We start from the raw sequence: 27,106 nt of genomic DNA, 5'->3' as shown, positions 1-27,106 counted from the left end.
CAGAACTATTTGGATCATATTCATAACAAGAAAGCATCTTCTCCCAATCTGAACTCTCTGAAGCCATTGTTTTGATTCTGGAGCAAGGCAGTTTGTGAAGGAGTATCCAGGCGTGACGTCACGAACAAGGGGACGGGGCTTTCTGAATCTGCCCAGTTCCGAGCTCATTTTGTGGCCGTTTTGTGACACTTTAAGTCATTTTTATTGGTGTTTTGCATTTGACTAAAAATATCAGCCTGCACGTTTTGGGTATTTTAGACACGATAAAACATTTTTCTGATGTCAGTTAAGAAACAAAAAAGTGACGTCGGTTGTCCTTTAAAGCGCTATATAAATCAATATGTATTGTATGTCTATATGTATATTTTTATGCAAGATATACACAGAAACATAAAAAAAGCCCACCCACTACTAAAAAAAATAAGCGCTAATAAGAATCAGAATCATCTTTATTGGCCAAGTATGTAGAACACACAAGGAATTTGTCTCCGGTAGAACACGCTGCACTAGTATCATCATCAAAAAATTGCCAAGAGGCACTATACAGTTCTATTTGGGTGACTGTTTAGAGAGTTAATGGCGACGGAGGAAAGAAGCTGTTGAAATGTTTGCTGGATTTGGTGCGCATGGATCAGTAGCGCCTGCCTTAGCGGAGTTGCTGGAAAAGGTGGTGGGCAGGGTGCGGAGGGTGCAGTAGGTGGCCTTATAAAATAATGTCGCGGCCCTGATTTGGCCCACGGGCCTTGACTTTGACTCCTGTGCTTTAGATATATATCAGAATCATAATCATCTTTATTGCCAAGTATGTATGACACACAAGGAATTTGTCTCCGGTAGAACATGCTGCACTAGTATCATCATAAGAAAAATTGAGGCACTATACAGGTCTATTTGGGTGACTGTTTTGAGAGTTAATGGCGATGGGGGAAAGGAGCTGTTTAAATGTCTGCTGGATTTGGTACGCATGGGTCAGTAGCGCCTGCCTTAGGGGAGTCACTGGAAAAGGTGGTGGGCAGGGTGTGGAGGGTTCAGTAGGATTTTTCGGGCTCTTGTTTCAATTCTTTACCAAGGACAAAAGGGAAATGCTGCCAAACTGAATAAATGACAGCGAACAAGTTATGTGTTTATTTTTTTTAATGTCTGAATGATTTTGGGTTAAGAAAAAAACTTGCTTTTCCTTCCTGTGGCTCCATCCTAAAATGAAGTCCGAGGTTTCTTGACTGCCTCGCATGAATTTATACGGAATGATTGTTGAAGCCGGTGTTTATTTATTCGTTTCGATGAGGTTTACATTCTTTCCCCCCGCGACTACTCGCCGCTGCGCCATTGCGTGCTCCTCATTCTACTTTCTACATTCTTTGTTCTCACGCTTTAGGATGACCGTATTTTCCGGTGTATAAGGCGCACCCAAAAGCCTTGATATTTTTTTTAATTTTATTCAAAAGATGCACCTTATATGTGAAGTCATATTGAGACGCCGTTTTGTTTCAACAATCACTTAAAATTAAAAATTTGCATGGTGGAATTTTTTTAATGGATTTTTGCCAGAATAATATTTAGAAATATAAAATTAGGCGTTTTTTTTGCTTGTTTTTGTATGTAGTGTCTCAAGAAAAACAACATGTGTTTATTTAATAATACTAATACATTTCATTTATAAACGCCTTTCAAAACTCTCAAGGACACTTTACAGTCACAGGATATTTATTTCTGCGGGTGAGCAGCGGCAGCCACACGTGCCAGCGTTCACTCAACCCAGAAGATGAAAATGTTAAGGCCACGACGACAATGAGTAGCAGCGACTGAACGGGTGATCGGAAATGTGACTTCAATCCGCTCATTGGAACGTTGCCGTCCAAGTAAACATCAAACAAAAGCAAAACAGCATATCGTTGGCCTACGGCTAGCTTAGAGTTAGCTGGGTGATGCGAAACTCCTTAGCTGTTTTATGTAAAACTGTCAAATAAATGGACAATATAACAATATTTACTGACTTATATAGCTAGCCATCTAGCTATCTAGCTGGCTACCTAGCTATCTATCTATTTGCTATCCATTAGCTATGTAGCTAGCTAACTGTCTACCTCGCTAGCTAGGTATGAGCTACCTAGTAAGCTATCAATTAGCTAGATAGCTAGCTTTCTATCTGTTTGAGTTATTCTGGGTTGAGTTAACGCTGGCGCGTGTGGCTGCCGCTGCTCACCCACAGAAAATTTATCTTGTGACTGTAAAGTGCCCTTGAGAGTTTTGAAAGGTGCATATAAATGAAATGTATTATTATTATTATTATTATTATTATTATTATTATCATCATCATCATCATCATCATCATCATTATTATTATCATCATTATTATTATTATTATCAACATCGATAATATTAATATTGCTAATATTATTATTAATATTAATATTAATATTGCTAATATTGTTAATAATATTAATGTTATTATTAATATTAATATTAATCATATTTTATTACATATTATATATATATATATATATATATATTACAGTATATACATATTACAGTAATTACAGTAAAGTCTCGTTATATTGATATCGGTTATATCGATTGTACTGCTTATTACGATACTATTTCTATGAACGCAAGAAGAACATTTACATGCCGCAGGATCGGATATATCGATAGTCCGGTTATATCGATATTTTTTCCGACTCCCGAGATTATCGATATAACGAGACTACTGTATTTCATATTAATATTATTGTAATTCATAACTCAATTTGCAGGCCTTATAATGCGGAAATTTTGGTACTCATTGGTCTATCATCCCACAAAATGAAGTACAGTCAAACCTTGGTTTTTAAACGTTTCGGTTCCTTGACAAATTCAGTTTTCGACCAAAAATGTCATTTTTTTTTATGCCTCGGTTTAACAACCACAAATCAGTTTTTGAACTAACTGAGCACACCTGAATGCACCACTGGACTCCCCTCCGCTTTCTTCTACGTCACTTCCTGGTGTCACGTCTCATTGTGACCAACGCATTATCCTCGGTTTTTATTTTGGTTTTCGACCAAATCAGTTTTCGTACAGATTTCTGGAATTGATTATGGTTGAAAAACCAGGTTTGACAGTATTTACGTTTTTGAGTTTTGAGTTTTTAGAAATGACTAAATGGTCTATAAATAAGAGCTGTGTGCATCATAGCGTTTCTTTGAACGTCTTTCTTGTATACTAACTCTCCGCGATGCAGTTTTTGACGGTTTTTGTTCTCCCTCCAGGTTTTGATGAGCCCCGTTGCACTCCTGGTCCTAAAGCGACATGTCCCGAGCCCGGCCACCCCCGCTCGTCACCGGCATCTCACCCAAAGAGGGCGCGGCCTGGACCAAAGTTACAATCCGCGGCGAAAACCTGGGGACGGGTTCAGCTGATCTCATTGGTGACAAAAATATTTACGACAAAACAGAGTCATCTTTACCTTTTTGGTTTTAGGTTTCCAGCAACAGTTTGACCTTTCCTCTCTCTTGTTTTTTATAATAATAATAATAATAATACATTTCATTTCTAAGCGCCTTTCAAAACTCTCAAGTTCACTTTATAGTCACAGGATAATTTATTTTCTGTTGGTGAGCAGCGGCAGCCACACGCGCCAGCGTTCACTCAACCCGGAATAACTCAAATGGATAAAAAGCAAGAAAGCTATCTAGCCAGCGAATAAATAGCTAATAGCTAGCTAGTAGCTGGTGAACAGATAGCTAGTAGTTAGCAAACAGATCGCTAATAGCGAGCTAGTAGCTAGCGAACAGATAGCTAAGAGCGAGCTAGTAGCTAGCGAACAGATAGCTAATAGCTAGAAAACAGATAGCTATTCGCTAGCGAACAGATAGCTAATAGCTAGCGGACAGATAGCTGTCAGCTAGCGGACAGATAGCTATAAGCTAGCGAATAGATAGCCATTAGCTAGCGAATAGATAGCTAATAGCTAGCGAACAGATAGCCATTAGCTAGAAAATATATAGCTAATAGATAACTAATAGCTAGTGAACAGATAGCTATTAGCTATTACACAGACATTAGCTGAAGAAATAAACGATTAAATAAAAAAAAATGATTGATTAAATGATTAGTTAGGTAGATGTGTGAATGGGAGGATAGCTAGCTAGCTAGATGGTTACTTGTAGATAGCTAGATACCTGTAGATAGCTAGCAAGCTAGATAGCAACCTGTAGATGGCTATATACCTGTAGATAGCTAGCTAGCCAGCTACCTGTAGATAGCGAGCTCAATAGATATAAAACACAAAACAATTTTCTGAACACCAACAACTTTTGATTTAGGTCTGTCCATATGTGGTCACAATTGCCTGCTAACAGCGGAATGGATGTCGGCTAGCAAGATCGTATGTCGCGTGGGGCCGGCGAAAGACGACAAAGGAGAGATCATCGTCACAACTAAATCCGGAGGTCTCGGGACCTCCACCGTTTCTTTCAAACTGCTCAAACCGGAGAGAATCGGTAAGACAGCCAAGTCAAGTCCCATACTGGGTCATTTTATAGTGGGAAGAATGACAGCACGTCATCACATTTGACCGATGACAATTTTGCCGCCCGGCAGGTATTTTGGAGCAGTCGGCCGTATGGGTGGACGAATTCAACTACTACGACATGAGGACCGATCGCAACAAAGGACTTTCGCCTCTCACCCTGCGACCCAACAATCCATTGGGGATCGACATTGACAAGTACGGGAAAAAAATTAATAAAACGCAGACACGTTACATATCATTTTTTTGCTTTAAACTCACCTGACCTCATGGTTAGCGTGCTAGCATCCTTGTGCGTATATTTAGTTGCTTATATATATTTTTTACTTTATGTTACTTCCGGGTTGAGTGAACGCTGGCAAAAAAATACCCGCAGAAAAAATATCCTGTGACTGTAAAGTGTCCTTGAGAGTTTTGAAAGGTGCTTATAAATGAAATGTATTATTATTATGCATGTGAATGCATAATACTACTGCTACTACTACTACTACTACTACTACTACTACTACTACTACTAATAATAATAATAATAAGAAGAAGAAGAAGAATAAGTAGATGAAGAAGAATGACAATAATAATAATGACAATAATAATAATCACAATAATTATAATAATAATAATGACAATAATGACAATAATAATGACAACAATAATGACAACAATAATAATAATCACAATAATAACAATAAAAATAATAATAATAACAATAATAACAACACTAACAACAATACTACTACTACTACTACTACTACTACTAATAATAATAATAAGAAGAAGAATAAGTAGATGAAGAAGAATGACAATAATAATAACGACAATAATAATAATCACAATAATTATAATAATAATAATGACAATAATGACAATAATAATGACAACAATAATGACAACAATAATAATAATCATCATCATTATGATTATGATAATAATAATGTAATAGTAATAGTAATAGTAATAGTAATAATAGTAATATTAATAGTGATAGTAATAGTAATACTAATACTAGTAATAGTAATAGTAATCTGGGGGGTGTAGTTTAGACAGAATGGGTGTGTGCTTTGGCTCATTAGTCGAGATTAAGCTATGCTAATGAAGCATCATCCACTTGGTTTCCCACGCCAACTTGGAGTACCTTTTTGGCACCACACTGCCCCCTGGTGACAATCACACAAACTATTTTTAGGGGTTACAGTTGGAAAAATCCCTCGACCCCCTCCGGTGCTTTTGAATAAACGATATTCATTCATTCATGACATTGTGTCTTGCGCGGGTAATATTTCAGATCCAGGATTTTTGTCTTTTTACATGCCATTTATTTATTTATATATGTATATATTTTTTCTTATTTATTATTATCTTTGTATCATTTACATTCTCATCACACCAGCTGACCTCACGCTTGGTCACGTGTAACCACATACGCTAAACTTCGCTCTGACTGTAAAATACAATCATGATTCTTTTATTATTGAACATTTTTTATCAGTGGTTTAATGTTCTTGCCTTGTGACTGTCTAGTGTCTAAATAATAAAATGGAACTGCATAGTGCCACTTAGCAGTTTTTTTGACAACGATACTAGTGCAGCGTGTTCTACCGGAAACAAATTCCTTGTGTGTTCTACATACTTGGCAATAAAGATGATTCTGATTCTGATTCTGATTATAAATGAAATGTATTTTTCTTATTATTAAAATTGATATTATTCAAAATAAAATGTATTATTATTGTTATTTTTAGTTTAAATAAAATTAATGATTTTTATAATAAATAACCTTTATGATTAATATTGATATTATTTTAAATAAATGTATTAATATTATCAGCAATATTTATTATTATTATTATTATTATTATTATTATTAGTAGTAGTAGTAGTAGTAGTGTGAGTATTATTATTAGTATTATTGAGAAACATTTTCCTCGATAATAATAATAATAATAATAATAATAATAATAATAATAATAATAATAGTAATAATAATTATTATTATTATTATTAATTTATATTAATAATAATAATTGTTATTATTATTAATATAAATTAATAATAATAATAATAATAATAATAATAATAATAATAATTGTTATTAATTAATAATAATTATTATTATTAATTTATATTAGTAATAATAATAACAATTATTATTTTTAATATAAATTAATAATAATTATTATTATTATTATTATTACTATTATTATTATTATTATTATTACTATTATAATCAAGGAAAATGTTTCTCAATAATACTAATAATAATACTCACACTACTACTACTACTAATAATAATATTAATCATAATTAAACAAATATGGCTGATAATATTAATACATTTTATTTAAAATAATATCAATATTAATCATAAAGGTTATTTATTATAATAATCATTAATTTTATTTAAAATAAAAATACCAATAATAATACATTTTATTTAGAATAATATCAATAATAATAATAATAATAATTATTATTATTATTTTTATTATTATTATTATTATTATTATTATTATTATTATTATTATTGGTAGTAGTAGTAGTAGTATTGTAAATAAAATATATTATTATTAATATTGATATTATTATTATAAATACAATTGATGCTTAATATTTATATTATTATATACAAAATGTATTCATATTATCATCATTATTATTCTTGTTGTTATTATTATTATTAGTAGTAGTAGTGGTAGTATTGTGAGTATTAGTATTATTAAGGAACGTTTTCCTTGATTATTATTATTATTATTATTATTATTATTATTATTATTAGTAGTAGTAGTAGTAGTAGTAGTAGTAGTGTGAGTATTATTATTAGTATTATTGAGAAACATTTTCCTTGATTCTAATAATAATAGTAATAATAATAACTATTATTATCATTAATTTATATTACTAATAATAATAATAATAATAATAATAATTATTATTATTATTATTATTATTAGTAGTAGTAGTAGTAGTGGTGGTAGTACTAGTAGTAGTAGTATTGTAAATAAAATATATTATTATTAATATTGATATTATTGTAAATACAATTGATGCTTAATATTTATATTATTATATACAAAATGTATTCATATTATCATCATTATTATTCTTGTTGTTATTATTATTATTATTATTATTAGTAGTAGTGGTAGTATTGTGAGTATTAGTATTATTAAGGAACGTTTTCCTTGATTATTATTATTTTTTTTTATTATTATTAATATTAGTATTATTAGTAGTATTAAGAAACATTTTCTTTGATTATTTTTATTAGTAGTATTGTAAATAAACATTATTATTATTATTATTATTATTATTATTATTATTATTATTATTATTATTATTATTATTATTATTTTTAAATGTTACAAATGTTCCCTGATTTGCTGTTCTACTATATGCATGTTTTTGTCTCGCTTTCTGAAGGGGAAATATGCCGCTGAAAGACATTGAGATGACATTTCCAGGAATGAGTGGCGATTTCACCAGTGAAAACTTCTCAGCCACCTGGTATCTCATTGAAAACCACGCGGGCTCCAGGTATGATTGATTAATTGATTGATTTTTAATCCCTGGATGAGCTATGGGAACTATATGGGGAAGTGGAAAAACAAAAACAAGAACAAAGAACATATTTTTCTTTGTTGTTTCTTAGTTTTGAGCAGTTGAAGCTGGCCGCCAGCAATTTGAAGAAGCAGGCCAACAAGAAGAACGAGGGGAGTCTGGCCTACGTCAAAGGCGGACTCAGTACCTTCTTTGAGGCTCAGGACGCTCTGGCAGGTGAGACCCGTCCAGACCTTTTAGATGGCCACTTGGATCGCTCTCAGTGGCTCGCCATTTAATACGCTACCGCTGACCCTTCACTGCTTCAAAATCATTTTCTTGTTCATGCCGTGCCATCTTTCATAAGAGATACAGAGAGAACCTTATCAGTCGTTTTTTTTTCAGGTTTTAGACTACACAGTGGTTGTACTGTACAAAATTGACACTTGACAAATGTTTGCATTAGTTGTAAAAAAATCTATTAAAAAAATGTCCACGATGGCCTGCAACAGGCCTGCAATGGACGCCGGAAAAATCATCTAAACGTGTAGCCCGAGGTTGTCATTTGTGCGTTTTGATGGTTTACGCTTGTCTTCCTCTCGAGCCACTCGGTTACTTACTGAGGGCTATTTTTAAGTGCACTTTCTACCTCTGTCATTCTTCTTCTTATTGCTTTCCGTATATTTTGTACCCCCGTTCAGGAGAAAGGCAATGTTTTTGTTGTAAGGGGGCCGCGTCCAAATAAACAGAGTGTTATAAGACAATAAGCGACAGAATATTAGGATGGATCAAACTGATAACAGAGCCAATACGACCAATGGGGACAATGCAATTAGGCTTGTCTTTGGACTGAGCGGGTCTATTTTGTGCCCACTGCCGAAAAGGGAAGAAGGACGACACTGGGAAGACATTTGTGACTGACACAATCCTCACCTGGTGCAGCGCGACCCTTGTGGGCCTTCACCTTTTCTTTTGTTTTTTCTTTATTATTTTCGGTTTCCAAATTCCCTGTTCATATGCTTTCAATTCAGCCTGGTGTATACATGTTGGTGGGATCTTTTTTATTTTATGATTACTTTATTTTTATTTTTATTTTTAGGCTGTTTTTGTAATGTTATTTTTTTTTTATAATTTTATTTTTATCGTAATTGTTATTGTAATTTATTTCTATTTTTTATTTAAATTGACTTTTATTTTAATTATTGTAATTTATTTTAATTGTTATGTAATTATTATTTCATTTATTTGTCTATTTTTATTTATTTATTTTGATGATAGTTTTTGTTGTAGTATTTGTATTGTTTTTTTGTTGTAGTTTTATTTGATTAATTAATCTAATTAATTAGTTAATTTGTTTTTTTTTTTATTTATTTTGTATTTTTTTAATTTTTATTGTTTTTTATTCTATTGTATTTTTATTGTTGTATTTTTATTTTATTAATTAAGCTAATTAATGAGCTACAAATGTTCCCTGTTTCTTTTGTATTTTTTTATGGCATTTTGATAATTTTTGTTGTATTTTTATTTTATTTATTAATATAATTAACAAGTTAATTAGTTGTACTTAGTTCTTTTGTATTTTTTTTCATTTTTATTTTGTTTTATTTGTATTTTTATTGTTTTTATTGTTCTATGTTTATTTTATTCAATAATATAGTTAATGAGTTGTATGTATTTCTTTTGCATTTATTTTATTTTTATCTTTTTAGTTTTATTTTTGTTTTATCTAATTGTATTTTTATTGTATTTTTGTTTTCTTTCTTGTGTTTTTTTAATTAATTAATCAAATTAATGAGGTAATATTTTTGGGAGGGTTTCTTTTTAAACAAAGCCACGTCCAATGAAGTTGGGATGCACATGACGCTTCACAACCACCCCGAGGAAGAGCGCCTGAGGCAGAAACGCCGACTGATCGTCAGTCCGTCCGCCTTTGTCGCCAGTCAAATGTTGAAATTGGAGCTTTTGCATTGTTATGCCAAAAGGAAGTCCCCAAGCGACTCAGGAAACCCAGCAACTCCCTTGTTTCCAAAAAAACGCTCGATTCCCAGGGCCAGTTCCACGAGCCCCCCAACCCCGACAGGAGTCAAAACATCTCCAGCTTTAGAAAGCAGTCCCGCTGTATTTTTATTCTGATTCATTTGTGTCCCTCAATAGTGGCAGGAAGTCAAACGGGAGCATGCGTCTCTTCCTCAAGTCGTGGCCGAACGACCGCGTTAGCCGGAGCTTGACCTGATGTTTGGGTTCCATGTGACGTCATGGCCCCCTCGGTGTCACACGCGACGAGGACATGCAGCTGGCCGGGGGGGGGGGGGGGGGGGGGGGGGGGGGGGGGGGTTGAAGATGTCAAGCTCCTTTGCCTTTTCTCGTCTCACGCGATACGTATAAAAGTAACAAAATACAGTCATAAAACAGATGTTTTTTTGGTCATTTTCACTCAAATTGCAGGACCCACAGAATATTATATATATTTTAGGTCTACATAAACATTCAATGCAGCGTAAAAAAAAACCTTAGACTCTTTCACCAGAAAAGAAAGTCATATAGGTCTGGAGTTATATGACCTTGAAATGGTGGTGACTGTACAAAATACAATGCATACATATTGGTTATAACCTCAACATCTTCAGCTCCGCTACCTCCAGCTCTGCTTCCTGTCTTTTCTTCAGTGGCACTGTCTCCAGTCCAAACATCATGGCTGGTCTGATCACAGTTTTATACACTTTTCCTTTCATCCTAGCTGAAACCCTTCTATGACACATCACACCTGACATTTTTCTCCAGCCGCTCTAGCCTGCCTGGACACGCTTCTCCACCTCTTTTCCACACTCTCCATTGCTCTGGACAGTTGACCCCAAGTACTTAAAATCCTCCACCTTCTTTATCTCTTCCCCCTGTAGCATCACTCTTGCACTTGGATCACTCTCATTCACACACATATATTCCGTCTTGCTGCGACTGATCTTCATTCCTCTCCTTTCCAGGGCATATCTCCACATCTCTCGTTTCTCCGCCACCTGTTCCCTGTTCTCGCTACAGATCACAATGTCATCTGCAAACATCATGGTCCAAGGAGATTCTTGTCTAACATCGTCTGTCAGCCTGTCTATCACCATAGCAAACAAGAAGGGGCTCAGAGCTGACCCCTGGTGGAGTCCCACCTCCACCTTGAATTCCTCAGTCATACCGACAGCACACCTCACAACTGTCTAACAGTCATGATACATGTCTTGCACCGCTCTGACATACTTTTCCGTCACTCCAGACTTCCTCATGCAATGCCACAGCTCTTCTCTGGCACCCGGTCATACGCTTTCTCCAGATCTACAAAGACACAATGCAATTCCTTCTGACCTTCTCTGTACTTCTCTATCAGCATTCTTAAAGCAAATACTGCATCTGTCGTACTCTTTTTTGGCATGAAGCCCTACTGCTGCTCACAAATGTTCACTTCTGCTCTTAGTCTAGCTTCAACTACTCTTTCCCAGAGTTTCACTGTATTGCTCATCAACTTTATTCCTCTGTAGTTGGTACAACTCTGCACATCTAACTTTGTTCTTAAAAATGGGCACGAGTACACTTCGTCTCCATTCTTCAGGCATCTGTTCACCATCTAAGATCTTGTTGAATAACCCAGTAAGGAACACCACCGCCACCTCTCCAAGACACTTCCATACCTCGATTGGTAAATCATCAGGCCCGAGTGCCTTTTCCCCCTTCATCCTCTTCAGCGTCCTCCTCACTTCATCCTTGCTAATGCTTGCTACGTCTTGGTCCACAACTCTTTGTTCCTTCTCATTTTCCTCATTCATCAATTCTTCAAAGTACTCTCTCCATCTTGCCATCACACTACTGACACCTGTTAATACATTGCCATCTCTATCCTTAAACACCCGAACCTCCTGCAGGTCCTTACCATCTTTGTCCCTCTGTCTCGCCAGCCTGTAAAGATCTCACCTTCCTTGCTGTCCAGCCGAGCATACAGGTCATCATAGGCTTCTTGTTTGGCTTTTGCCACCTTCACTTTAACCGTGCGCTGCATCTCCTTGTATTGCTGTCTACTCTCGTCCGTCCTCTCAGTGTCCTTCTTCTTTGCTAACCTCTTTCTCTGTATACACTTCTGCACCTCCCCATTCCACCACCAAGTCTCCTTAGCTACCTTTCTTCCACTCGATACACCAAGTACTTTCCGACCTGTGTCTCTGATTATGTTCACTGTAGTTTGCCAGTCATCTGGAAGGACCTCTTGCCCATCCAGTGCTTGTCTTACCTCCTTCCTAAATGTCATGCAACACTCTTCCTTTTTCAACTTCCACCATTTTGTCCTCACTTCAGCCTTTGGTTTCTTCATCTTCCTCACTGCCAGCGTCATCCTACACACCACCAACCTATGCTGTCTGGCTACACTCTCACCAACCACTACTTTGCAGTCACTGATTTCCTTTAGATGGCGCCGTTGACACAAAATGTAGTCTACCTGTGTACTGTCTACCTGCCTCCACTCTTATAGGTCACCCTATGTTCCTGTCTCTTCTGAAAGAAAGTATTCACAATAGCCATTTCCATTCTCTTAGCAAAGTCCACCACCATCTGTCTTTCAGCGTTCCTCATCTGGAGTCCAAACCTGCCCATCACCTCCTCATCATCTTTGTTTCCTGCGCCAACATGTCCATTGAAGTCTCCACCAATTACAACCCTCTGACTTCTCGGGATGTTCTGTATGACTTCAACATCATAGTAATAATAATAATAATAATTGCCATAAAAGAGCATCTGCGTGAGAATTTGGAGCACAATTTGGCAATCCTCTCCTCCTTGTCATGCATGTCATTTTCCGCCTTTATTTTGGAAGAACTGGAAAGGTGCAAGAACGAGCCAGGAATATCCACCCTGATTAAAATTTTCAAAAGATTACAAGTATGTTTTTGCATAGCTTGAATCTCTGCCTTGAGGCTTCTGTCTGTCAAAACGAAACCGCGTATTTATTTGGAAAAGCGCTGCTTCATCTTTTTTTTCTGCCCTCTCGCTCGGCTGTCACCAAGCTTTTGCATCGGGAAGACGGAGCAGGGGAATGCATACCTGTCAAGCGGCAGTATTTTGCCGTCTTCAGTACGATTATTTTTGCACATTTTTAGATGTGCACAGCATCCAAGAAAGTTTGTACGGGAAAGGCAAGAATTCAATCTAATTTTAAAGATTTTTTCCAATTCAGTTTTTGTCATGAATTAGCAGTCCTGTTAATGCTTTGGCGGGCCTAATAAAATGATGCGGCGGGCCAGATTTGGCCCCCAGGCCTTGACTTGGACACCAGTGATGTAAATATCGCTACTGGTAAAAAGCCATGTTGACCACTGAGAAAACAAGTCCGTGCCAAAAGTCTCCTGAAGAAACGAAAGTTCCAAGAAGACAAGTTCCGTGTAATTTGATTTTGGAATCAGTTCAATTAAACATTTTACCGTTTTTTTTGCCGTCATATCATTCCTATTTTTTAAGAAACATTACAGTGATACCTCAGCTCACAAACTTAATTGGTTCCCAGAAAGTGTGTGTAAGGCGAAAAGTTTGTCTTCCAAACATTAATTTCCCATAAGAAACTATTAAAATGAGAATAATCCTTTCCCAGGTTCCCAGAAAACATAATTTTCTACTAAATAAGCCAAAAACTACTCAAAATATACATTCTTTATGTATAATAAATGTGCTATTGTATTGTAATGCAATAAATTAATTGTACTGTATAATCAAGTCATTTTATTGACCTTTGTGATGGTCGTTTATTTTGTTGCCTCTGATGATATCCGAGTGAAGTTGCCATGCTTTCTCAGCGATAATACCCTCACTCACACTGTCTCCTGCTCGCTGCTTTTCGTGAATCCAAATCAACAGAAGTTTTTCAACCTCTTCTATTGCCTGAGACCGTCGCTTAGACGACACAGAAGCACCCTTAGCCACATGTAGCAATGGTCGACTCAATAATAAAAAGTAAAAAGTAATAATAATAATAATAATAATCATTATAATAATAATAATAATAATAATAATTCATTTCATTTATAAGCTCCTTTCAAAACTCTCAGGGATACTTTACAGTCACAAACGCACACCTCGTTGGTGTTTTTCGATGATCTATTTCTTCTGCTCGACCATAATTTTGTTTTGTGTCCTCTTCGGCTGAACACTAGCCTGTGGTGGGTTATTTTTCGGTCCCATAATTGCAATAGTACTCCACTCGATAGCAAACCACATCTGCACTCAAACGGGGTGTGGAAAAGTAGTCCGCCAGCCACTGCTGCTCGACCGTGTGGTTTTGTATTCTTCCGCCGAAAACTAGTCCGCCAGCCACCGTGGCGCTGTGTGGTTTGGTTCATCTGCCGAAAAATAGTTTGTATTCCAAGATTATATTCTCGCGATTTTAATGTTCGTAAGGCGAAAAGTTCTGAAGACGATGTCTCACTGTATTCATGTTTACATGTGAAATTTATTTCGTAAATTGCACAATAAAATATGACGCGTAAGTAAGGAAGGAAAAATGGAGTCGTTAGTAAGGTCACAGTGTCTCCAGGTTGACAGGTATGGGAATGCGTTTTTCTTGAGATTCCAAATGTCTCCTTGTTGCCTCTTTGACAAATATGTCGACGGCCTCCCTTTCCCCGACTCTCCTCCCCTTTGTCAATAAACCCGTGGCGAAGCTCTCAGCACCCGGTGGCTCACTTCTCCGCACCATTTATTTATTCTCGGGCGAAGCCTCACCGCTTGCTTTCTCCGTTTGGCCCCCCTAAAAATTCCCTTGCGTTCATAAAAGGACTCTACAAATCATCTGAGCAAACTCTTCTCCTTGTTTGTCCTTCTTGATCGCCATTTTGGATGGTCAGCTGGTTGAATAAGATGAGCGACTTAGCGCATGGATGGGTACATTGATCTCATATGAATCAAGGCAGTGTTCATTTCATGGTTGTCTAGCACCGGTGTCCAAGGCAAGGCCCGGGGGCCAAATCTGGCCTACGCATTATTTTATTCGCCCGCCAAATCAAATCAAACTTGGTAAATTCCATGCTCATTTATCGAGCTAGCTAGCTCTCTAGCAAGACAGTTAGCGATCAAGCTATCTCTCTGTTTAGTCAACTAGATGGCTAATTCCTTACATCATTGGTGTCCAAGTCAAGGCCCGAGGGCCAAATCCTTCCCACCGCATCATTTTATTCGGCCCGCGAAAGCATGTCAAACTTGTGAAATTCCATGCTCATCTATCGAGCTAGCTAGCAGTCAAGCTAACTCACGAGTGAGACAGTGAGCGATCAAGCTAGCTCTCTTTGTATTCAACTAGATGGCTAATTCCTTACATCACCGGTGTCCAAGTCAAGGCCCGCCTCGACGCATCATTTTATTCGGCCCACCAAAGCAAATCAAACTTGTGAAATTCCATGCTCATCTATCGAGCTAGATCGCTAGCGATACAGTTAGCGATCAAGCTCGCTCTCTTTTTATTCAACCAAATAGCTGATTCCTTACATAATGGTGTCCAAGTCAAGGCTCGGGGGCCGAATCTGGCCCACCGCATCATTTTATTCGGCCCATCAAAGCAAATCAAACTTGTGAAATTCCATGCTCATCTATCGAGCTAGATCGCTAGCGATACAGTTAGCGATCAAGCTAGCTCTCTTTTTATTCAACCAAATAGCAGATTCCTTACATAATGGTGTCCAAGTCAAGGCTCGGGGGCCGAATCTGGTCCACCGCATCATTTTATTCGGCCCATCAAAGCAAATCAAACTTGTGAAATTCCATGCTCATCTATCGAGTTAGCTCGCTAACGATACATTGAGTGACCAAGCTAGCTCTCTTTTTATTCAACTAGATGGCTGATGCCTTACATCACCGGTGTCCAAGTCAAGGCCGGGGGCCAAATCTGGCCCGACGCATTATTTTAATCGGCCCGCCAAAGCAAATCAAACTTGGGAAATTCCATGCTCATCTATCGAGCTAGCGATACAGTTAGCGATAGAGCTAGCTCTCTTTTTATTCAACCAAATAGCTGATTCCTTACATCATTGGTGTCCAAGTCAAGGCCCGGGGGCCAAATCTGGCACGCCGCATTATTTTATTCGGCCCGCCAAAGCAAATCAAACTTGTGAAATTCCATGCTCATCTGTCAAGCTAGCTAGCAGTCAAGCTAACTCACTAGTAAGACAGTGATCAAGCTGGCTCTCTTTTTATTCAACTAGATGGCTAATTCCTTACATCATTGGTGTCCAAGTCAAGGCCAAATCTGTCTCACCGCATCATTTTATTCGCATTAATTTGTTCTCACCCTGAACGTAACATTTTTTATCTGTAAATTCAATTACATTTATTCATGACAATATTTTGAAGATACATCGTCTAATTTTTTTAACCGTAAATCATAGGTGTCCTAGTCATGGCCTGGGGGCCAAATCTGGCCCGCCGTATCATTTTATTCGGCCCGCAAATTGTTGTATGTAAACCACAATAACAGTTATTATTCTTGATTTCAGATTTCAAAACTAGTCATTCATTAATTTATTGTTCGTTCTGTATGTAATATGTCACAGGTGTTCAAGTCAAGACCTGGGGGCCAAATCTAGCCCGCCGTATCATTTTATTCGGCCCGCGAAAGCAAATCAAGCATGTCAAGCGCCATAATGCTTGCTAAAGTCCGGACTAAAAGTTCTAATTGTTCCGTGTAAATGAAAACAAGTCTTTTTTTTCAGATTTGAAAAATAGTGATTGATTCATTTGTTTTGCACTTTATATGTAATATGTGGAAGAGATAAAAAATTCTAATGGCTTCCCCAAATTCAAAAACCGTCACGACAATGTGCACCCCCCCCCCCCCCAATGTGACCTTTACTGCCTTTTCCCTTTGACATTTGTGTTCTATTTTAAAACGGCCCATTTTAATTCTTTGTCCTTCAAAAAAAGGCCTTAATATTGTTGACATCTGTGTTCCAGCTATCCACCAAAGGCAAGATTCCGACGGCACCGAAAGAGTCGAAGGCTCAATGACCCAACGCCTGGAAGTCATCCTCAACCGTAAGCTCCTTTTTTGAAGCGACCGAAGCCCCGACTCTAACTTGATCTGTATTTCATTGGCAGGAGCAAGCGACACCGCCGATACACTTTTCCAGGAAGTTTTGGGGCGGAAAGACAAAGCCGACTCCACACGCAACGCACTCAACGTCCTGCAGCGTTTCAAGTTTCTTTTTAATCTGCCCCTCAACATTGAACGCAATATCCAGAAGGTATGCAGCCATGCTACATGCTAACTCATTCACTGCCCTTCCCGAACATATTCGGGAATTGAAAACCATGACTTGGTGCACCATTCCCTAATTTTTTTGGGTTTTGGAGCCGTCCCCATTTCAAGATCAGATAACTTAATTTAAGAAATAACTCTTTTTTTTTTTCTGGTGAAAGAAATAATTATTATTACAGCTGAATTGAATGTTTATATAGTCCTAAAACTCAAAATTCTGTGGGTCCTGCAATTGGAGTGACAATGACAAAAACCCTGGCACTGGAGTGGACACATTTTTGATACATTTCATTTATAAGTGCCTTTCAAAACTCTCAAGCTCAATTTAATAATAATAATAATAATAATAATAATAATACAAATAGTTAATAGTAAATAATCATTTATTAGCGCCTTTCCAAACTCAAGGACACTTTAGTCACGGGATAAGACCTTTTTTTGTGTGCGGGTGAGCACTCGCCAGCGTTCAATCAACACGGGAGTAACTCAAATAGATAGAAAGCTAGCTAATATATAGCTAATAGCTAGCCAACTAGATTTTACAATCACAGGATAAGTTTTTCTGTGGGTGAGCAGTGGCAGCCACACACGCCAACGTTCAGTCAACCCGGAAGTAACTCAAATAGAGAGAAAGCTAGCTAGCTGGCAAATAAATAGCTAATAGAGTTAGCTAGATAGCTATTTTTGTGCACTGGTTCTCAAGCAAATTCTAATGACAGTTTTTTTTTTTTTGCGGGCACAGGGAGGGTACGTCTGGCAGTCAATGAGTTAATATGTACCAACTACTTCAAAGCCATTTTCATTTTTTTTGTTGGGGAGGGTTGTTTTATTTTGTAGGGGTAGTGTGAATGTACGATGAGCTGCGTAGTGAGTTACGGACATCCATTTTTGTCCAACAATGTCGATCAGACATCTCATATGAGATCAAAAGTGCTAAAAATGTATCGGAAAGAAGCATTTTCATAACTTTGAGGAGTGAGGCTTAAAGAGTTTGATGGTTCTCTTTATTTGTAAGTAGGTTCGTTGTCAGATCTCCCAGGCAGGTGACGCGCAGAGCTTGATCGTGGCGTGGAGTTGAGCAAGTCGTGCCGTGATGTCCGTCCGACGCCCGGCCTGAGCCGGGCGTGAGTCTGAGATGATTCTGCCCTGTGGTTCGCCCAATCTCTCTGTCCCGCGACAGCTCCTTTTATACAATTTGCAAGCGTGTGCTATGCGTCAGGGTGATACGCACATCAAGGAGATCAAGGAATTGAAAGACATGAAAGTGTTGAAAGGCGCACTTCAAAATCATACACGCGTGTGACGCAACAGGGCTCCCCTCCTGGATCCGAAGTCGGTGAAAGCGATGAAGGAAAAAGAAATAAAAACAAAAGTCATTCTGCGACATGGTGAGGCCAGGCAAGATGACGGTCACCGGGCATGGCAGGCGTCGGTGGGGAGGTTGCCGAGGAAGTTTCGTGGTGCCTGAAGTCGTTGTACGGGAGCACGGCAAAGAGTGCTCTACGACTGCCAGTTTGAGTCGATCGATGGAAACTTTCCTCACGGCCGTCGAGTCGATGCCAGAAGGTCTTCTCACCGTGAGTTGTTCGGCTGCAATCGGTCAAGTCGGAGAATCGATGAGTGATTGTGAGGACGAAGGTGCGTGGGGTTGGCCATGCTGCCGCACACGGACAGGCCGGTCATCGGCGACGGTGGCGATGATCGCGTTGCCATGGCGCTCTGCAGGACGCCGAGGAAGAACGCTGACGTCGGCGGCCGTGTCGGCCATGAAGCGTCTTCCCGAAGTCCGATCGTGGACATAAGCGATGTCCGACGATGTCCGATCGTGGACATATACGATGTCCGATCGTGGACATAAGCGATGTCCGACGATGTGCGATCGTGGACATATACGATGCAGCTAGTTGCAGAGTCGCCAGGCGAATTGGACGATGTTAGCCATCAGGGTGCGGCAGGTTTCACGGTGGGGTCGGGGCGCCCACAGGTGGTGGCGGCCCATCGGGAGCTCGGCTCGAGGGGTCTTGCTGTGAAGATGCCGGGTTCACGGGCGGCTGGAAAATCTGGGTGTTTCCATTTGGAGAGTTGATTGGGCTGAGGAGGAGGAAAAAAAATGCTCCTGGCTAGCTCGCCAATAAAGAGTTTGATGGTTCTCTTTATTTGTAAGTAGGTTCGTTGTCAGATCTCCCAGGCAGGTGACGCGCAGAGCTTGATCGTGGCGTGGAGTTGAGCAAGTCGTGCCGTGATGTCCGTCCGACGCCCGGCCTGAGCCGGGCATGAGTCTGAGATGACTCTGCCCCGTGGTTCGCCCAATCTCTCTGTCCCGCGACAGCTCCTTTTATACAATTTGCAAGTGTGTGCTATGCGTCAGGGTGATACGCACATCAAGGAGATCAAGGAATTGAAAGACATGAAAGTGTTGAAAGGCGCACTTCAAAATCATACACGCGTGTGACGCAACAGGCTCATCAAGGTTTATTTCCCCTAACACAGGTCAGATAAAGATAAAGGGTGTTTTTTTTAACCATAAATCATAGGTGTCCAAGTCAAGGCCCGGGGGCCAAATCTGGCACGCCGCATCATTTTATTCGGCCCGTCAAAGCAAATCAAACTTGTGAAATTCCATCTATCGAGCTAGCTAGCAATCAAGCTATATTGCTAGCGAGACAGTTTGTGATCAACTTAGCTCTCTTTCTCTTCAGCTAGATGGCTAATTCCTTACATCACTGGTGTTCAAGTCAAGGCCCGGGGGCCAAATCTGGGCCCTGCATCATTTTATTCGGCCCACAAAAGCTAATCAAAATTGTGAAATTCCGTGCTCATCAATCGAGCTAGCTAGCAATCAAGCTAGCTAGCTCGCTAGCGAGACAGTTATCGATCACGCTAGCTCTATTTTTAAACTATGTGGCTAATTCATTACATCACCGGTGTCAAAGTCAAGGTCCGGGGGCCAAATATGGCCCACCGCATCATTTTATTCTGCCCCCAAAAGCAAATCAAGCATGTTAACGACCATGATGCTCGCTAGACTCCGAACCAAAACTTCAAATTGTCCCATGTAAACCACAAAAACAGTCCTCATCTTTGACTTCAAATTTGAAAACTTGTTTTCCATGATTTATTCCCGAATTCATAACGACCCACGAGAGGAAACCATAACTGCAATTTGCTCCGCGGCAATTTGATTTGGTGAGTTCTTTGACAAAAAAACAAGGCTATTTATTCTGTTCAGCTAAATTATAAACTGTACTGCTTCATTAACCATTATACTGTTTATTATGGGCTAGCTGGCTGGCTAGCTATCTACTATGTTAGCTATCTATTAGCTAGCTAGCTTTCTATTTATTTGAGTTACTTCCGGGTCTACAAGTAGCCATCTAGCTAGCTAGCTAGCTAGCTATCCATTCTTTCACCCATCTACCTAACTAATCATACGTCTGTGGTGAGGACGAGACTGCTGGCAGACGTTTCTCTGCATGAAAGAACCAAACTTAAACCGGACCACATCTGCCAATTATTGGAAATCTGCCTTAATACTATGTATTTTCAATTTCGGGAGAAATTTTACAAATTCATGGTTGTGCTATGGGCTTACCAGTTTCACCCATAGTGGCTAATCTGTACATGGAAGAGATGGAGAAACAGGCCCTCACATCCTTCCCGGGGACAAAACCTAGACACTGGTTTAGATATGTGGACGATACTTTTGTCATAATTAAAAAACAAGAAATTCAATCATTCACAGATCACCTCAACTCGGTAGACATCAACATTAAATTTACTGGTGAGGACATTAAAGAGAACCAACTAGCCTTTTTGGATTGTAAGTAATTCTAAAAGAGGACAGAGCGCTAACAACAGAAGTCTTTAGGAAGGCTACGCACACTGACCAATACTTACTTTTCGATTGTAACCACCCTTTACAACACAAACTAGGAGTTATCAGGACCCTCCAGCATAGGGCTAAACTTATACCAACAAGCGTCGAAGGCAGCGAAAAGGAGTCAAAACATATCAGGAGAGCACTCACTAACTGTGGGTACCCTCAGTGGTCATTTAACAAATGTCAGAAAGAAAGAATACGGAATGAAACCAAACATTCTGAAGATACAAAAAGGAGAGGAGTAGCAGTACCTTACATAGCAGGAGTTTCTGAAAAACTACAAAGAGTCCTTTGGCAACACAAAATTCCTACTTATTTCAAACCGATAAACACTTTCAGGGAAAAATTAGTACAGTAAAGTCTCGTTATATCGATATTCTCGGGAGTCCGAAATAATATCGATATAACCGAACTATCGATATATCCGATCCTGCGCGCATGTAATTTTCTCCTTGCGTTCATAGAAATAGTATCGTAATAAGCAGTACTGTCGATATAACCGATATCGATATAACGAGACTTTACTGTACATCCAAAAGATATGCTGCCAAATGAAAAACAAAGTAATGTAGTTTATTCAATACATTGTTAGAATGATAATTGTTAATAGCAGTACATTGGGGAGACTAAACAAATTCTCAAAAAGACTATCAACATCGCAGGGATATTACTAGTGGGCCTCAATCGGCAGTACATTTGCACCTAAAAGCTAGCAACCACTCATTTGACGACAGTGAGGGTAAAATCTTTGCGAAAGAAAATAGATGGTTTGAAAGGGGAGTAAAAGAAGCGATTTTCATAAAACAACTAAATCCTTCATTAAACCGGTTTGGTGGGGTGAGGTTCAATTTGGATCGTTCATACAATAGCCTGCTTAGGCAACATAGGTTAGGAAACATTCGTAATGCTGATGATACCGGAGGGAGTGGGGCAATCAGGCCAGTCGTTAGTCAGGAATGTAGGAACAATCGGTGGGGCCGCAGGGAGTGGTCCTCTGCTCCCCCCAACCTGAGAGTAGGGACCTATCATAGCTGTGTCCGGCGCTGCCATGTCTGGACATTAGGGATATATATATTGGGCCGATACTACCAGTAAGACTTTAGTTCGCTGAGGAAGCATCTTGGATAAGAAGCGAAATGTCCGACACTTTCAAAAAAGTACAGATGACGGCTGTAGAAACCTTTTCATCGACTAAGTAATCATTGAATCAATCATTATTTGTTTATTTATTTAATCATTTATTTCTTCAGCTAATAGATATCTATTCGCTAGCTATTAGCTATTAGTTAGCTATTACCTATCTATTAGCTATCTATTCGCTAGCTATTAGCTATCTATTCACTCGCTATTAGCTATCTATTACCTATCTATTAGCTATCTATTCGCTAGCTATTAGCTATCTATTCGTTAGCTATTAGCTATCTATTAGATATCTATTTGCTAGCTCTTAGCTATCTATTCGTTAACTTATGGCTCCGTATTCGCTAGCTATTAGCTATTTGTTTGCTAGCTAGTCGCTATCTGTTCGCTACCTAATAGCTATCTGTCCACTAGATAATAGCTATCTGTCCGCTAGCTATTAGCTATCCATTCGATAGCTAGCTAGTTTGCTATCTATTTGAGGTATTTTCGGGTTGAGTGAACGCTGGCGCGTGTGGGTGCCACTGCTCACCCACAGAAAAACTTATCCTGTGACTGTAAAGTGACCTTGAGAGTTTTGAAAGGCGTTTATAAATTAAATGTATTCTTCTTCTTCCTCTTCTTCTTTTTCTTCTTTTTCTTTTTCTTCTTCTTATTCTTATTCTTGTTCCTATTCTACCTATTCTTCCTATTCTTCTTCTTATTATTATTGTTCTTATTCTTCTCATTCTTCTTCTTCTTCTTATTGTTCTTCTTCTTCTTCTTCTTCTTCTTCTTCTTCTTCTTCTTATTGCGAGAGCAACTTTAATCCACAATATGAAAGTAACGAGTGACCGCCTATTACCAAAACTGTTTTTACAGGGAGATTACGACGTGGTGATCAATGACTACGAGAAAGCCAAATCTCTTTTTGGCAATACCGAGGTCCCTGTTTTTAAAAAAGGTAAGGCCATTCTAATGGGGGGCGGGGTAAGATATTAAATAATGACATTTCTCTTTCCTGTTTCAAAGTGTACGCGGAGGTTGAAACGCGGATCAGGGCTCTCCGCAGTTTACTACTGGAAAAATTGCTGCAGACTCCTTCAACACTACATGACCAGAAGAGATATATCAGGTATTCTGTTTATATATATATATATATATATATATATATATATTGTGATATCATGAGAGGCTAGCTCTCATCGGGACAGGACAAGAAGTGCAATGGACGACAGGTTTGGATACAAACAAAAGGTTTTAATCAAGGGTTCCAGGGGGAATTCACAAGCAACAAAGGTTTGAATAGTGTCTCTTCCAATACTTATCAAAATAAAGTCTCCTCTGATACTTAAATCCAAATAAAGTCTCTTCTGAGGTAAAACTGAAGACGGAGTTCTTTTCCAAGAGTCTCTAGGCCTCACCCCTCTTGACGTCCTCCTCATGTAGCCTAGCCACCTTAGCTAGGTTCAAATCCAGTGTCCAGTCGTGTGCAGTCCACGCAGCAATCAATTTCTTCACAGAGCACAGAAATCGAGCTTGTCTTTCCCCAAGCTCCACACTCAGAGGCTCTCTGCCTTAAGAGCCTTGCTTGCCAATCAAGCCCTGATCAGCTGCAGGTGTGTGGTTTTAATTGCTGCCTTCCACCAGATGGGGCCAATACTCTCTCTGGGTGGAGCCATCTTAGGGGGATGTATTTGCCCTCCAGGACACAGCCTCTCGTGACATCACAATATATATATATATATATATATATATATATATATATATATATATATATATATATATATATATATATATATATATATTACTGTAATATGAATTATGCTTTTCATCCTCATTGGATGTTTTCAGTATTGAAATCTATCCGCGATGTGACTTTCATTCTGCTGCAGGGGTCCTCCGCAAATAGTGGAAATCCACTGTATTGTTGTGTAGGAACCACTATCCTGCGATTGTGTCTGTTGCAATTCCTGGGATCCTATTAAAAAATATCCTATAATTTCTATAAAATTATAATAATTAAAAAAACATTCGCTAGCTATTGATGACGTAAATACGTAAAGATCAATTCTGTCTTTCTGCTAATCTTGTGGTAAGGTGCATGGAGGTGTCTTTTAACTCATTCACTGGAAAACGATGTGCAAATAGATGTCCACTCTAATGCCAGGGTTTTTGTCATTGTCACTCAAATACCAGGACCTACATAATATTTAGTTTTAGGACGACATACATGTTCAATGCAGCGCAAGAAACCTTAGACGCTCTTGATAATACTAGTGGGCCGCAATCTGCGGTACATATGCAGCTAAAAGCTAGCAACCACACATTTGACGACAGTGAGGTTAAAATCTTAGCAAAAGAAAATAGATGGGAGTAAAAGGAACTATTTTCATAAAACAGATAAACCCTACACTAAATCGCCATGGTGGGGTGAGGTTTAATTTGGATCGTTCGTACAGCAGACTTCTTAGACCACATAGGCTTAGTTATGGTGATGATGTGATACCAGAGCAAATGGGGCAATCAGGCCAGTCGTAGACCCCATAATCAGGCAGGACAATAGAAGCAATCAGTCAGGACAATAGAGGTAATCAGTGTAGCCTCAGGGAATAGTCCTCTGCTCCCCCCAACCTGAGAGCAGGGACCTATCATAGCAGAGTCCGGCACGCCACATCTGGACTGTAGGGCCAAAATTACCAGCAAATTTTAGTTCGCTGACGAAGCCTCTTGGATAAGAAGCGAAACGTCTGACACCTTCAAAGAAGTACAGATGACTGCTGAAGAAACCTTCTCATCGATGGACCACTCTTGTACGACTGAGAGCTTACACAGACAGACTTAGACGCTCTTCTTTCTTCAGAAAAAAAGAGTTAATTCCTAAATGATATTCGTCTGGAGTTATCTGATTTTGAAACGGGGTCAGCTGTACAAAATACAATACTACATCCATATTGATTTATATAGTGCTTTAACAACAGCTGAAGCTGTCATAAAGCGCTAACGTGGAAACAAAAAGGGAAATGCTGCCCCCTCGTTGAACATTGCCAGAGGTCTGACCAGTGCTTTATTGGCGACCCCCCAACCCAGCATGAAAAACCAAAACCCGAATAAATTCGGGAATGGCAGAGAATGATTTAATCACAGTGAGGTGTGCAAAAAGCAATTTGCGGCCAATGAAACGGAGCGCTATGAATCGGAATGTTGTTGCCCGATTTTGTTTGTTTGTTGTTTATTTTCGTCTGTTTGTGATGAAGGTACCTGTCTGACCTCCATGCGCCAGGCGACCCGGCATGGCAGTGCATCTACGCTCAGCACAAATGGATCCTGCAGCTGATGCAAGACTGCAGGGACGACTTTATCGGTGGTCAGAGAGGTAAATACCGCATAGGATAATTAGCTTTTTTTTTGTTTTTAAACGGGGGGGTGGGGAAAGGACATTTTAGCATTTCCCGTCGGGCAGGCCATACGAGTCCCGAATTCAGAGGAGGTCGCGCCCGTGGTCTCCATTCCCTGCCTGCTCCGTCGTCACCCTCCCATGCCGGCCCGGCCCACCCGCCTGTTGGATTTAAAGCTTGCGTATTTATTTTCTCTCGGATGCTTGAATTAGATAAAGCGAGTGGATTTGGGGTTTCGGGGGCTTGGCCTCGTGCAAATTCACTTTGGGCGTCGTCGATGGATTGAAACAATTACCCCCCCCCCCCCCCCCCCCCTTTGACCAAAACGGCTTGCACAAAAATGTCATTGAAAAAAAAAAGTGACTCGGAATGTAAACATGGCCGATGCAAAGAGTCATTAGCATTTCGCTAGCTTTGTCGGTTGACATGTCGAGTACCAAATGCACCCGAACATACGCAACCAAAAGAAGAAAGGTTTCACGATTTGATCTTCTCTGTTGAGATCTTTGGTGTTGTCAATTTCCCCATTGTGGGATGATTAAAGGTTTTCTTATCGTATGGTATCATATCGTATCTTGTGATATCTTTTCGTATCTTATCCTATTTTATTGTATATTTTTGTATCATATTATTGTATCATATCTTTTCGGATCATATCGTATCTTATCGTATCGTATCTTATCGTATCGTATTTTATCATATCTTATTATATCTTTTCATATCGTATTGTATCTTTTCGTATCCTTTCAAATCATATTGTATCGTATCTTTTCGGATCTTATCGTATCATATTGTATCGTATCTTATTGTATCTTTTCGGATCTGTTGAGATCTTCAGCGCTTTCGCGATGCATTTGGGAGAATAAAGAGTCGAGAAGGTCCTCTTGTTTAGATCATACAAGTAGGATATTTATTTGCCGAAGCACAGACAGCAACCGCTGCGTTCACCGTCGTACGAGAAGTCCAAACACATACCCACAAACTGGCTTTTATCGCTGTCAAGTCACGTGATGTCCCGTCGTGGCTAGGTTGCCAGATCAGTTCAGTATTACAGCATTACATAAAATGAGGATACAATCTAACTTTCTCAACACCCCCACTTATACTCAGTTTGCTGTAATGTAAACCAAGATAAACAGAACAATGTGAACTCTGTCTTACACATGTGAACTCTGTCTTACACATTTCACATTTAAACACAATTGTTTGGTAGTCATCAATAATGAAATCACCATCCCATATGATTTTGATTACCTTGTCACTTCTTGACTCTTTGGCATACATACAATATTCACCTGGGTTTTGCTTATACTCATTATTGGTTAAATAATCATGTAAGACCTTCTTCCCGTTTCGGCCAGATTCCTTGAAACCGTAAAGTGATTTTTCTAGTT

General features: G+C 38.9%; 1 protein-coding gene across 1 annotated transcript in view; it reads left to right on the top strand.

Annotated features, from left to right (window-relative positions):
- Positions 1–27,106, top strand: part of exoc2 (exocyst complex component 2) — a 67,133-nt gene that overhangs the window by 7,467 nt on the left and 32,560 nt on the right. Inside the window, exons 2-11 of the mRNA XM_089000038.1 lie at positions 3,249–3,406; positions 4,305–4,481; positions 4,582–4,708; positions 7,928–8,041; positions 8,157–8,281; positions 17,012–17,092; positions 17,156–17,301; positions 23,197–23,278; positions 23,347–23,449; positions 25,572–25,690. Coding sequence (XP_088856164.1) covers positions 3,289–3,406; positions 4,305–4,481; positions 4,582–4,708; positions 7,928–8,041; positions 8,157–8,281; positions 17,012–17,092; positions 17,156–17,301; positions 23,197–23,278; positions 23,347–23,449; positions 25,572–25,690 — 1,192 coding nt within the window. The 5' untranslated portion in view covers positions 3,249–3,288. The remainder of the gene's footprint in view (positions 1–3,248; positions 3,407–4,304; positions 4,482–4,581; positions 4,709–7,927; positions 8,042–8,156; positions 8,282–17,011; positions 17,093–17,155; positions 17,302–23,196; positions 23,279–23,346; positions 23,450–25,571; positions 25,691–27,106) is intronic.

Source organism: Hippocampus bargibanti, linkage group LG07 (genome assembly GCF_051943395.1).
Source record: "Hippocampus bargibanti isolate YZ-2025 linkage group LG07, ASM5194339v1, whole genome shotgun sequence".
Classification (NCBI taxonomy): Eukaryota; Metazoa; Chordata; class Actinopteri; order Syngnathiformes; family Syngnathidae; genus Hippocampus; species Hippocampus bargibanti.
The sequence above is the reverse complement of the archived record's forward strand: the minus strand, read 5'-3'. Positions and strand labels throughout refer to the sequence as shown.